This window comes from Hippocampus comes, unplaced genomic scaffold, assembly GCF_001891065.2.
Source record: "Hippocampus comes isolate QL1 unplaced genomic scaffold, H_comes_QL1_v1.1 scaffold30, whole genome shotgun sequence".
In the NCBI taxonomy this organism is placed as follows: domain Eukaryota; kingdom Metazoa; phylum Chordata; class Actinopteri; order Syngnathiformes; family Syngnathidae; genus Hippocampus; species Hippocampus comes.
The window spans coordinates 409,694-421,914 of NW_017805705.1; the positions used below are offsets into that span (position 1 = coordinate 409,694).

The window sequence follows — 12,221 nt, forward strand, 5'->3', positions numbered from 1 at the left end:
TTGAATAAACGCTCAAACTGCCTCCATCAACGCCAGCAGAAGCAAGTTTTAAGTATGTAGCTGCAGTACTGCATCCCTCCACCAGATGGCACTTTCAGCCAAGGGATCAGTATCCCTCCTTTCTCCTTCATCCCTCTTCTTGTTTCAGCACCCTCGTCATCAGCGGCCACAAAATGGATGACAGCTTTTAGTGCGAGCAGGGTGCGTCACGATGCCGGCGGGCCGCAGTGGCGACGCTGTGCCATTTACCTTCCACCTGTTTCCATGCCTCAGCAACCTGAGCTGGCCGATAACGAGGGACGCCGCGAAGCTTCACAGGCTGAAATATAGTCGAGGGGAGGAAAGGGGCACAATTGGTCGCCGTGGCCTTGTTTAGCAAAACCCTCGGATGACAACGGAGCGAGCATTTTCATTCTAAAATGAACATCATCACCGCGCTTGTACACATACCGTATATGTAATGCGATATACAGTCTGGGGTTTATTTAACGGCTTTATTTAACTGGCCATTCCATTTGCGTACCTCAAATGGAAAGGCCAGACCTGAATCCTATTGAAAACCTGTGGGATCAGTTGAGTCACCATGTAGAGGCTTGAAACTCCGCACCCTAGAGCCCCAGTGACCTGGGGGGCTGCCCTTCAGGGAAGAGTGGGATGCCCTGCCTCACACCAGATAATAAGTCGACTTGTAAAAAGCATGAGACGTCTTTTGGGCACGGGACGAGTAATTGAGACGTTGACATTTTTTGTTGTGGTGTACCCTCCATGGTTGTTAACTTTGGGATGAGGAAATCACCGGTGCATCCTTCTACTTACTGTAGATGTCATTGCGTAAGTGGTGCAAAAATATATTTTATTGGAGGTATTAGGGCTGCAACCAACGATTATTTCGATAAATCGATTTATTGAAGACTGTGATAAATGACAAGGAATTGGACAATTTTCAATTAACCAAGGGCTCTAAACGATTATCCGATTCTCAAAAATGATCATGTGATGAGCAACTGCCGATGAATCGGTGCACCTCTACAAAATACAAAACATCAAGATAATAACAATGCAAAACAAACATTTTAGTCCGGATGAAATGACGGATTTTTCAAATACACTGACCAATTAGCGAGACTCTTCAGTTGACAGTGCTGTGTTCATGCACGGCAAAATTGGAGCGGATACTACGTGAGGCGTCTCGTAGATTTTCGCGACGACTCGTGGGCTCTGTGCAATTTTGTCGTCTGCACGCCAGTCTGCAAGCGCTGCAGCAACGTCGACCAGCACGTGCCCAGACAAGAGCGCTATGGCTCTTTGCTAGCTGACTGACGGCAACAGCAGGCGTCACCTTGCCACACAAACACGTTAAGGTCGCCATCAAGCTGAGAGGACGTGAAAAGTGTAGGACACTGTATTATTTATTCATCTTGATACTATTACGGCATCAAGGTCACTTAGGTTAGTGAGTGTGTGTGTGTTTTTTTTTTTTTTAAGCAAGCTGCTCAGTGCAGAAAGCACACAGCCGGGAGCATTGTAACTCGTGTTTAGCGTGTCTCTCTTTCTCTCTCTCTTTTTTTTTTTTTTTTTGCTCAAATAAAGCCACTAATTCTTTTTTCATTACCTTCGACTAACTGTGCACTCGTCGGTCCTCGCGCGTTGTTCATGATCCTCTTAAAAATAATACTGTAACCACTGCACATGCCGCACATCAATTATGTTGCAGTTGTAGAGTGGAAAGAGTCTTTTATGGGGAAGTCTTTTTACAGGCCGGGCTAAGCCAACATTGCGCACGCAATAAATCAGCTCAATCATCCTTTACGCGCGCCCCCACTGAAGAGGAGTTATAGACAAAGATTATAAATGTGTTCGTTTTGTTGCCGCCATTGTTGCTTAGCGCGGGCGGAATCTGGCCTTCGTCTCTTGGCGTGGCCGGCGCGGTGACGCTGAAACGGTTTCAACAATGTGAGTGCGGCTGATGAAATCCGATGATTATAACAGCGAGTACGCGGCCCTTTGCAATGCTACGCTAACGCTCGAGCATTACGTTTAGCTTCAGAATAGAAAATGTCGTGACACGACGGCAAGAGAAAATCAGCATCAAAAATACATTTGGGGATACAGAATTTGCCGTTGACCAGTGTAGTTGTCGTTTCATGACAAAATTGTAAGAAGCAGTAAGAATAGACATAGTGCTCATCTTTCTAAGAATTAAGCTGCATTTTATATAATAAAACACGGACACCCGCCAACAGATTTGTTCAGACTTTGATTCCAACCAATTTTGCATTTTATATAATAAAATACAGACACCCCCCCAACAGATTTGTTCAGACTTTGATTCCAACCAATTTCAGAAATAATGGAATTAGAGTCGCAGAGTCAAACTGTGGCCATCCTGAACCCTTTACCGGCAATAATTGAGCAACATGTTAACATTCTTCAGCATTTGCTTTGCTATGCATATTATCAGGCTCCAAAGTTAACTACCTCCTGAAGGACGAGAAATTGGCTGTTGACTATCTACAGTTAATATCTACTGTGGTCTGAAAACAGAAAACGACGTACGCGAGTAATAATAAAACTTTTACAACCGCCATAAAAACCACTGTATCAACAAGCAAAAAAATTAATCATAATCACAAGCAGAATGTGAGGCCAAGACTTCATTTTCTCAATGTGTGGCAAAGTAACAGCACTAAGGCCCAAACTGGCACACAACGTTCACACCATTTGCGCTAATAAAGCGTTTATGCCGCAATTAGAAGCAGTTATGGAGCAAAAGCCTTGCCCTGGCCCTTCACAGCCTCTATTCAACCCGGGAGCCAGAGAAAATACCAAAATAGTAACGCTCACTTCTGTCAACAATAGATAGAAAATGCCAACATGATGGGAGGTCGTCTGTGGACCTTTGATGAACGATGTTCCGTAACATTGCTGAAACTCAGCAGCCGAGATGACAAATCTGACATGAATTCATAGGCTCACTCCCACTTGGATTTCAGCGTCTTTGAAAAAACGTTCATTGTTACATAAAAGAGCAGCTCGCTGTGTTTTTAATCACTGTCAGTTGTTTGCGGTTTGCGTAAGATAGACAGACATAAGTCAAGAACACTTTTGGGTAAAAGGTGAAACGTCTGACAAGTTTGCCCATTTATTTTATTTTTTGTGCTACTTGCAGGCATTGCGTACAAAGTTGTGTTTCTCAAAATGGTATGGCATCCATCACCATTCACTTTATATCAACAATGCACAAAGTAAAAAAGCGCAACAGTATGCTACTGACGTGAGTGATTGCGACGGCTGTTCACTTGCAGTCATGACCCGGGCTTTGGTCGATTTGGTTTTGAATCGATTGTTGTAACTTTTCAGTTTGCAGACTTTTCAGTTGTGATCGATGACTGCAGCCATGGCGAGCATGTTGTTTCGCAATCTTACGAGAGCAATTTTTGTGGCGACTTAAGTAAAAAAAAAAAAAAAAAAAATCTAAAAATGCTTATATTTTGACATTGTCAATGAAAATTACATAACAGGTTTCATCACGGCAGGATTACGTAAAATTATTTGCACTATACGCATGTTCATTGATGGCTTGGTTCTGTTAAACACTGTAACCATGGCAACCGCGTTTCCCCAGAAACATGGAAGAGATTTTTCTTGCACTTGAAACCTGAACTGAAGAAAAATGCTGAACGATTAAGTAGAAATTCTGAGATTAATATTTTAATCAATTAAATATCCATTATTACATTTCCCAAATCTATCCTCATTTCTTCTGTAGCACATCCTATTTTGATAATAATGATAACAAATTTAGTTATTTTTATGAAATAGACAACAGGTGGATTTTTTTTTCCCCCGGAAATGTCAAAGCTTTAAATTATAACGCATGGTAACATCCGTACTGTACAAGGTTCTATTGGTCAAACTTTAAAACTATCTCAAAAACCTGATGTGATGTCGAAAATTAAGACCTTTTTTTAAATTCAGCATCAAAAGTACGTTTAGGGACACATAAAGCCTCCTCTGATAATTTGCTGTAAACTAGCGTGGTCAAGAATGGACTCACCTGTAACATGTTGCAACTTCCCCACTGGACTTGACGCAGGAGTACCTGGTGGTGGAGATGTTATCCGAGCAATCTTCACTGTCCCTGTCAAAATATTTTGAAGTGTTTTAACTACAACACACCAAGAAAGTAACACGCCGGTCGCGTCAGAGTGTCCGCCGAACGTTACCCGAAGCGGGCGTCCTCCTGCCGGTGTGACCGCGGAGAGGCTCCGGAGAGGAGCAGCAGCCATGTGACGGCGGCGAGCAGGTCGCGAGGGTGTCCGGGAATCATGACGCTCCTGTCACCGAGCCACCCGCTCGCGGAATGAGTGCGGCGGTGGCGGCGCGGGGGCCGTGCAGTAGGACAAAACCTGTCACGCAGCCAGCCGCGGACCCTCCCACTCGACACGCACACGCTGCGGTCAACCGAGGTCGAGGCTCTACGGTGGCGATTTATGGTGATTATTGTTCATTATTTGACTTTAATAGCGCATTTGTTTTAGCTTCAGGTGGAAGTGCAGCGACCTTCAGGAATTGAGCTCTGCTGCCACCTAGCGGTTATCGTTGGAAGGTCAACAACAGAACGACCCGATCGGTTACTTCATTAGGACACCTTTGTGACGAGAAGAGAGCCACTATTCCAGAAAAGGGAACATACTTTTTCACGGCACCAAATTAGCACACACCAGTTTCAGTCAGACTTTGTGGAATAGGTCAATGGGGGGGGGGGGGGGGGGCATTGGTTTCCAGTCGTTTTTACAGACTCGTTTCAACTTAATTTTCATCTGGATATTCACATTTTCCTGCAGATTCAAATTAAAAAATGATATAGTTGACATTTTTAGCTAAATACTGGGCTCAAATTCTACAGCATTTGTGGGTAGACAAATTTGTGGACAGTGGACTAGGCCAAGGCAAAAAAAAAAAAAAAAAGTGAGCAGAATCTGCACATCGTGACAGCATTGCTGTTTGCGTGTAAACATTTGTTTACTACGCTGTTGTTTTGTAAATATGATGTAAGAGGAAATCCATATGTTCCACAAACTGTCGTCATCTATGAATGCCCGCTAAATGTTTGTACCTACGAACCCCTCGACTTACATGTTCTTCCCTTAATAATCATGTAAATGACTCCGCAGGACTGACTTGGCTTTTATTTTCTAGCTCAGACACAACTGAGTAAACACAAAACCTTGCCTTCTGGGTGACCCAAGTGCGATTCCGAACACGAGCGCTGGCACCGGCCAGGCTGACCCACTTGTGGGCGGCCTGTAAGGATATCTGAGTGAAACCAGAGGTGCACGGTATCGCTTTACAGATGCCACCAGGGAGCCTCTGAGTCATTTCTTTGTTGCTTTGCCGAGTTGCTCATTAGGTGACTCATCACCAAAACTAAGATGGGCTGTTGTTGACTTTAAATCAGTCATTTTGCAGCTAATGTTTATGAGAAGCTGTTTGAGCATTGATTTGATTTTGTTGATACGGCTCATGTACTACTGTGCTCTTTTTCGTCACTATTAAGACATTAAAAATAAAACAAACAAGTACATTATTTCAGTGTACTAGCATTTGGACCATTAGCTGTATATCACGGATGTTGAATAAACGCTCAAACTGCCTCCATCAACGCCAGCAGAAGCAAGTTTTAAGTATGTAGCTGCAGTACTGCATCCCTCCGCCAGATGGCACTTTCAGCCAAGGGATCAGTATCCCTCCTCTCTCCTTCATCCCTCTTCTTGTTTCAGCACCCTCGTCATCAGCGGCCACAAAATGGATGACAGCTTTTAGTGCGAGCAGGGTGCGTCACGATGCCGGCGGGCCGCAGTGGCGACGCTGTGCCATTTACCTTCCACCTGTTTCCATGCCTCAGCAACCTGAGCTGGCCGATAACGAGGGACGCCGCGAAGCTTCACAGGCTGAAATATAGTCGAGGGGAGGAAAGGGGCACAATTGGTCGCCGTGGCCTTGTTTAGCAAAACCCTCGGATGACAACGGAGCGAGCATTTTCATTCTAAAATGAACATCATCACCGCGCTTGTACACATACCGTATATGTAATGCGATATACAGTCTGGGGTTTATTTAACGGCTTTATTTAACTGGCCATTCCATTTGCGTACCTCAAATGGAAAGGCCAGACCTGAATCCTATTGAAAACCTGTGGGATCAGTTGAGTCACCATGTAGAGGCTTGAAACTCCGCACCCTAGAGCCCCAGTGACCTGGGGGGCTGCCCTTCAGGGAAGAGTGGGATGCCCTGCCTCACACCAGATAATAAGTCGACTTGTAAAAAGCATGAGACGTCTTTTGGGCACGGGACGAGTAATTGAGACGTTGACATTTTTTGTTGTGGTGTACCCTCCATGGTTGTTAACTTTGGGATGAGGAAATCACCGGTGCATCCTTCTACTTACTGTAGATGTCATTGCGTAAGTGGTGCAAAAATATATTTTATTGGAGGTATTAGGGCTGCAACCAACGATTATTTCGATAAATCGATTTATTGAAGACTGTGATAAATGACAAGGAATTGGACAATTTTCAATTAACCAAGGGCTCTAAACGATTATCCGATTCTCAAAAATGATCATGTGATGAGCAACTGCCGATGAATCGGTGCACCTCTACAAAATACAAAACATCAAGATAATAACAATGCAAAACAAACATTTTAGTCCGGATGAAATGACGGATTTTTCAAATACACTGACCAATTAGCGAGACTCTTCAGTTGACAGTGCTGTGTTCATGCACGGCAAAATTGGAGCGGATACTACGTGAGGCGTCTCGTAGATTTTCGCGACGACTCGTGGGCTCTGTGCAATTTTGTCGTCTGCACGCCAGTCTGCAAGCGCTGCAGCAACGTCGACCAGCACGTGCCCAGACAAGAGCGCTATGGCTCTTTGCTAGCTGACTGACGGCAACAGCAGGCGTCACCTTGCCACACAAACACGTTAAGGTCGCCATCAAGCTGAGAGGACGTGAAAAGTGTAGGACACTGTATTATTTATTCATCTTGATACTATTACGGCATCAAGGTCACTTAGGTTAGTGAGTGTGTGTGTGTTTTTTTTTTTTTTAAGCAAGCTGCTCAGTGCAGAAAGCACACAGCCGGGAGCATTGTAACTCGTGTTTAGCGTGTCTCTCTTTCTCTCTCTCTTTTTTTTTTTTTTTTGCTCAAATAAAGCCACTAATTCTTTTTTCATTACCTTCGACTAACTGTGCACTCGTCGGTCCTCGCGCGTTGTTCATGATCCTCTTACTGCAGTTTAAAATCGCAGCGTGCTACGCTAGCTCAGTCTTTCCATCAGTATGGATTTTTAGATTAAAACCACTAGCGGTGCGTGAAAACAAACACATGCATATGCATGGATTTTAATTCGCCGACGCACTCTAAACAGAGTGGAAATACGGTCGGCCCGCCGTTTAAATCAGGTTGCAGTCAAACTTAACAGAAGACAGAAGGTGTAATTTTGTGACAATAAACTCTTGCTTCTTCATTCTTCGACAGCGGGTAAATCAAGAAAATCTGTCATTTCAACGCTTCGGTGGTTTCCCTGCAGCACATCTCTCAATTCACTGGCATCAGCTGCGCAGCCGGCGACTCATCTGCTGCCCAAAGAGACACTTATGATTTTCTCTTTTGTAATATTTGAACTTTACTGTCATAATATTATGCCTTTTTCTTTTTGTTTTTAGTTGGACTGTAAGATTTTTAGTTTTTTTCCTCTTGGAATATTATAAACAGGTCTTGGAATATGATAAACAGTAAAGTTGTTTTGTGATGATAAATAAATTGCAAAATATCTTTTTTTTCCCCCCAACGTGAACCCAAAAAATCCTTGTATGACAAAAAAAAAAAGAAAAAAAAGACTGCTACCACATACCACTCGTGATCAAAAGGTAGCATGTCAATTTCATGACATACTACAGAGATATTTTTAAAACTGATGTAACCTGAGACATTTCCTTGACTGTTTAAAAAAAAAAAAAAAAAAGCTTTTATGATGCTGACATTGTACTTTGATTGTCATTAAAGTTGAACATGGAAGCACAATTGTTCAGACGACAAGAAAAAAAAAAGAAAATCCCTAAGCTGATTTAACCGTTTATCAGCAGGCGACATCGAGCGGCAGATTGGAAACCACCTCCACATAACTACACGCGTTCTGATCAATATCATTAACGTCCCGCTGTCCTTGGGATCACTGTGTCCCGCCCATTTTTTTTTTTTTGGCCACACACTTGTACGAACGTACCCTTTGAAATCATCCTTCCTCTTCCAGTATCATATCAGATGCGGAGAACAGGAAAGAATTCCTTTGAGGCCTTTGTGACCACGTAGAGAACAGAAATGAGGCAAGCCCAAGGTTCGTTTTGGAGTGTCCTAGGAACAAAACAAACCAAAAAAAGTGAATATTTCATGATTTTATGAGAATCAAGTCAGAATATAAGAATGATGTTGCTGTGCTATGAGGGGAGAAAAATAGGAGTGGCATTACGAATGTGGTCATGGAACAAATGAAAGTCGCATCTCAAGGTATCACTCAAAAAAAAAACAAAAACCTGACGACTGTTTTATACAAAAGCTAGCTCTGTAGTAGCAATTTGATTGGACAAAATTCATTAAATCAGTCACAAACCCTTTTCCCCTTTTTGTATTTTGGTTGCTAAGATACCAAACAGGAAGTAGCTTGGTGCCTTTTCCTGCGGATTTCGACGTAAGTAATTAAAATGGGAAGCCCTGCTTATAATAAGGCGGAAGAGATGTGATCGTAACGTTTTCAGCTAACATTTCTATTGGTTAAAAATGCTAAAGTGACGCGTCACATTTTTACGAGGTGGAGATGTCCGTCCATTGCCTGAGCCTAATATTGAAACCTTTTTCTCGTAAAAACCACTTCATACTACGACTTCATTTCCGATGACAATTTAACATTTCCAACAAGAATATTTGTGATCGAAAAGTCCGAAGTCAGTTATCTGCTTTAATTCCTTCGGACGGGCAGAATGTGGTTGCGGCTGGAGATGCCGACGAGCAGATGGCGGCAACGAGGCAATCCATGCAGGGAAAATGTGAATTAGGAGATTTTTTCCGGCAGGCCTCTTTGCGTTAATGTGACATTTCACAGATCCTAAACAACGCTGCCAAAACACTACATCTTGAAAAACGCAGGGAAAAAAAACACGCTGTTATACAAGAGGATTTTCTGCCGCCAAAGTTGTTGTTTTTTTTTTTTTTTTTGTGTGTGCTTTGCTTTTCCCATGCGATTAATGTCTTCTTCCGCTCTGCCGTGACTCCCACCCAGGCTGCTGCTATAGCCCAAGGGCACCTCGTGGATCGGGGCGATCCGGATGAGGAGAAAGCTGATAAATAAATGGTTCAGGTGGCCATTGGTCATGCAGTGGTTCACATAGCTGACTGGCTTGCAGCTGGCGTGGGATTAAGGTAGCGCACATCCAGATAATGTGAACATTTCCATGGTAGGGGAAAAAAAATACACGGAAGATATATTATTGACAGAGAGAAAACAAAAAAGGACAAGTAGAATTTTTGGGAGAATATTTTCATCCGATAATATCCTAACAAAAAGGAAATTTCTATCTCTAGCTGGCCATCCAGTCTATGTAAGTGCTGTCAATCATTATAAATTAGTAGCAGATATTTACTTGGGTGAAATCTTGGAATTAATGTCAAATCAAATTATATTTAAAAGTAAACACCGTTGGAATAGCTTTCCTTGGTCCCTGAATACAATCGTTCTGTTATAACGTATAACTGTTCAACAAAATGATCAAAACAGATTCCTGTAATTCTTCTCATGGAAACAATTGTCCAAACTTCTCGCTGACAGGTTTAGTTCCGCCCATGGGCACCAAACTCCAGCAGTGTTGGTTTTTGATGCCCCGTGAAGGTAACTAGAGCAGGGTATTATCCTCTAAGATGCTCCGCCAAAGACTTACAACTAATAGGGTGTTTGAATTTGGCTTTGCAAAGTGCGCAAATGACTTCCGATTTAACCAGCAAGCGTCAAGCAAGTAAAACAGATGTGATGGAGAGTGTCCCATTAAAGATTAGCGGAATAAGTCAAAATGAGGAAACGTATGGTCACTTTTGACAACATCAACAATCCTAATGGTTGGTCTTGTTTAGCCAGTTGTCAATCACCGGCCACACCTCCCTCAAGTCTTTGCACTTTTCTCCTTGTGATTGATTCAGCCTTCACACCCGTCACTCAAAGTTTTAAAATGTCAGAGGGAGGGAAGGATGGATGAATATTTTTGGGGGGAAAAAGTCAAACAAGGACGGCTGAAAGTCAACACGCGGGAATTTCGAGGCTTAGTGGCGAATGACTCATCACCGCGCATTTATTGAGATAAAATCCAGACGACTCTTCATGGAAAATTAATAGAAGAAATAAAAGTGGGCTCATCGTCGGGATATTTCCATTCAATTGATTTTTACAAATAACGTATCAGCCAGTGCATATCGCAAAATCCACATTTTAATGATGAGTTTTCATATGACTTCTTTTATAGTTTGTCAAGACTTTCTGACTGTTTTCCCATTACCGGTAATTATAATCACAGTCCACATGTATTTGGGTCAAGCAGCGCAGCGACCCACCAGCTCCAGCAGATGGAGCTGTGGTGGTGAAAAAGTATGCGAGATTGCGCACACTTTATTTTGTACATCGCCACCCAGAGGGCTGGGGTGTAACAACATTGATATAGATTTCAATCCAACGGCAGACGTGTTTGGCGTTGGTGGTCCTCGAAAGGTCGACGGTGCGGATTTTTCTTTGGAGAATTTTTATGTCAGTGAGCAGAAGAAAAGCTCAGGTCATCTAAGGAGACCGCACGCATGCATCAAGGGGTTCTCAAGATGAATGATGACGCCATTAATTCATAAAACAAGAAAGAAGGAAAGAAATAAGCCTTGGCTCGTGTGACCTTAATGCCTCAGATTATATCTGGATTGGCCATCTGTCATGCAAGCATCCGACTGAAGAACACAATATGACTTGGGGAGTTTACAGATTAAAATAAATACAATCTCGGCCCCATCAAGTTGGAGATGACTTGACTCAAAAATCAGAGGTCAAGTCGTCCCGGACCGCAATAGAAGGTTCATAAACACATATCATATATGGTAGAATAATATATTGGATTCTTTTAAGGGTTAGGCACTTGATTAGGGAGGGAGCCACTTTTCAACATTCACTTCTTACTGAATATTATTCCGTCCCTTACAAGGGGTTCACTTGTTACTATGCAGACTTCACAGGGCACAATAATTGCTCTAGAAGCCATAAAAAAATTAAAAAAAAATCAAATCACATTATATATATAAGCACATGAAGCAGTATAAACGTGTATAATGGAATTACAGCAGATCCCTTTCAGATTTATTTTAGTGAGGAAAATAAAAACAATAAGCGAAATGGAAGCTTATGCGGCGTAACAGACGGTTTGGGATTGCAGTTTAGACAAAGGTCATTCGATTCATAACGCCAGGCAGATTTGCGCATGCAAACGTCTCAGTGACATCCAAGCGGATGTGTGGTGAGCAGACGGGACCCGTGGGTGTACTTGCCCCCCACCCCCCACGCGATATGATCATGAGATTGTTAATAAAGTCATGGATAGGCCAATCAAAAGTGGAAATGACGGGCGGGGTGGGGATTTGCTTTAATCTGGCAGGAGGTTTAGCCCTGGCGGGATTATTTACTGTTACGCAGGAAGCTTTAGGTGTCACATGGCTGTGGAGTCTGCTGTTTTTGTTGGTTCACAAATATCAACATCATCACCATAAACAATAATAATTAGTAGCAAGGATGAAAAAAAAATGTTGACAGGGAGTACTGTACATCTTCAATTATTTTCACTTTTTTAAGTGGCCCTTTCGTCCTTCCATTTTTCGTGGAAAGTACCTAGGTGCTTGAAAATGTTTTAGGCACTTAAAATTTTTTACGTGCTTAAGTGCTTTTAAAAAATTTTAAATACTAAAACAATTTTTTGGGCCACTTAAAAAAATCTAAAAGCACCTAAGTACTTAAAAGCATTTAAGTACCTAAAAGTTTTTTAAAGTACTTAAAACAAGTATTTTTAAGCACTTAAAAAAAACTAAAAGCACATAAATACTTAAAAACACTTAAAAGCACTTCACCTAGGTACTTAAAA

General features: G+C 42.3%; 1 protein-coding gene across 1 annotated transcript in view; it reads right to left on the reverse strand.

The window, feature by feature from the left end:
- Positions 1-4,733, reverse strand: part of ccbe1 (collagen and calcium binding EGF domains 1) — a 31,346-nt gene extending 26,613 nt beyond the window's left edge. The window contains exons 1-2 of the mRNA XM_019882943.1: positions 4,227-4,733; positions 4,058-4,141 (exon numbers count right to left, since the gene is read on the reverse strand). Of these exons, the coding sequence (XP_019738502.1) occupies positions 4,058-4,141; positions 4,227-4,330 (188 nt within the window). The 5' untranslated portion in view covers positions 4,331-4,733. The remainder of the gene's footprint in view (positions 1-4,057; positions 4,142-4,226) is intronic.
- Positions 4,734-12,221: the final 7,488 nt, after the last annotated feature.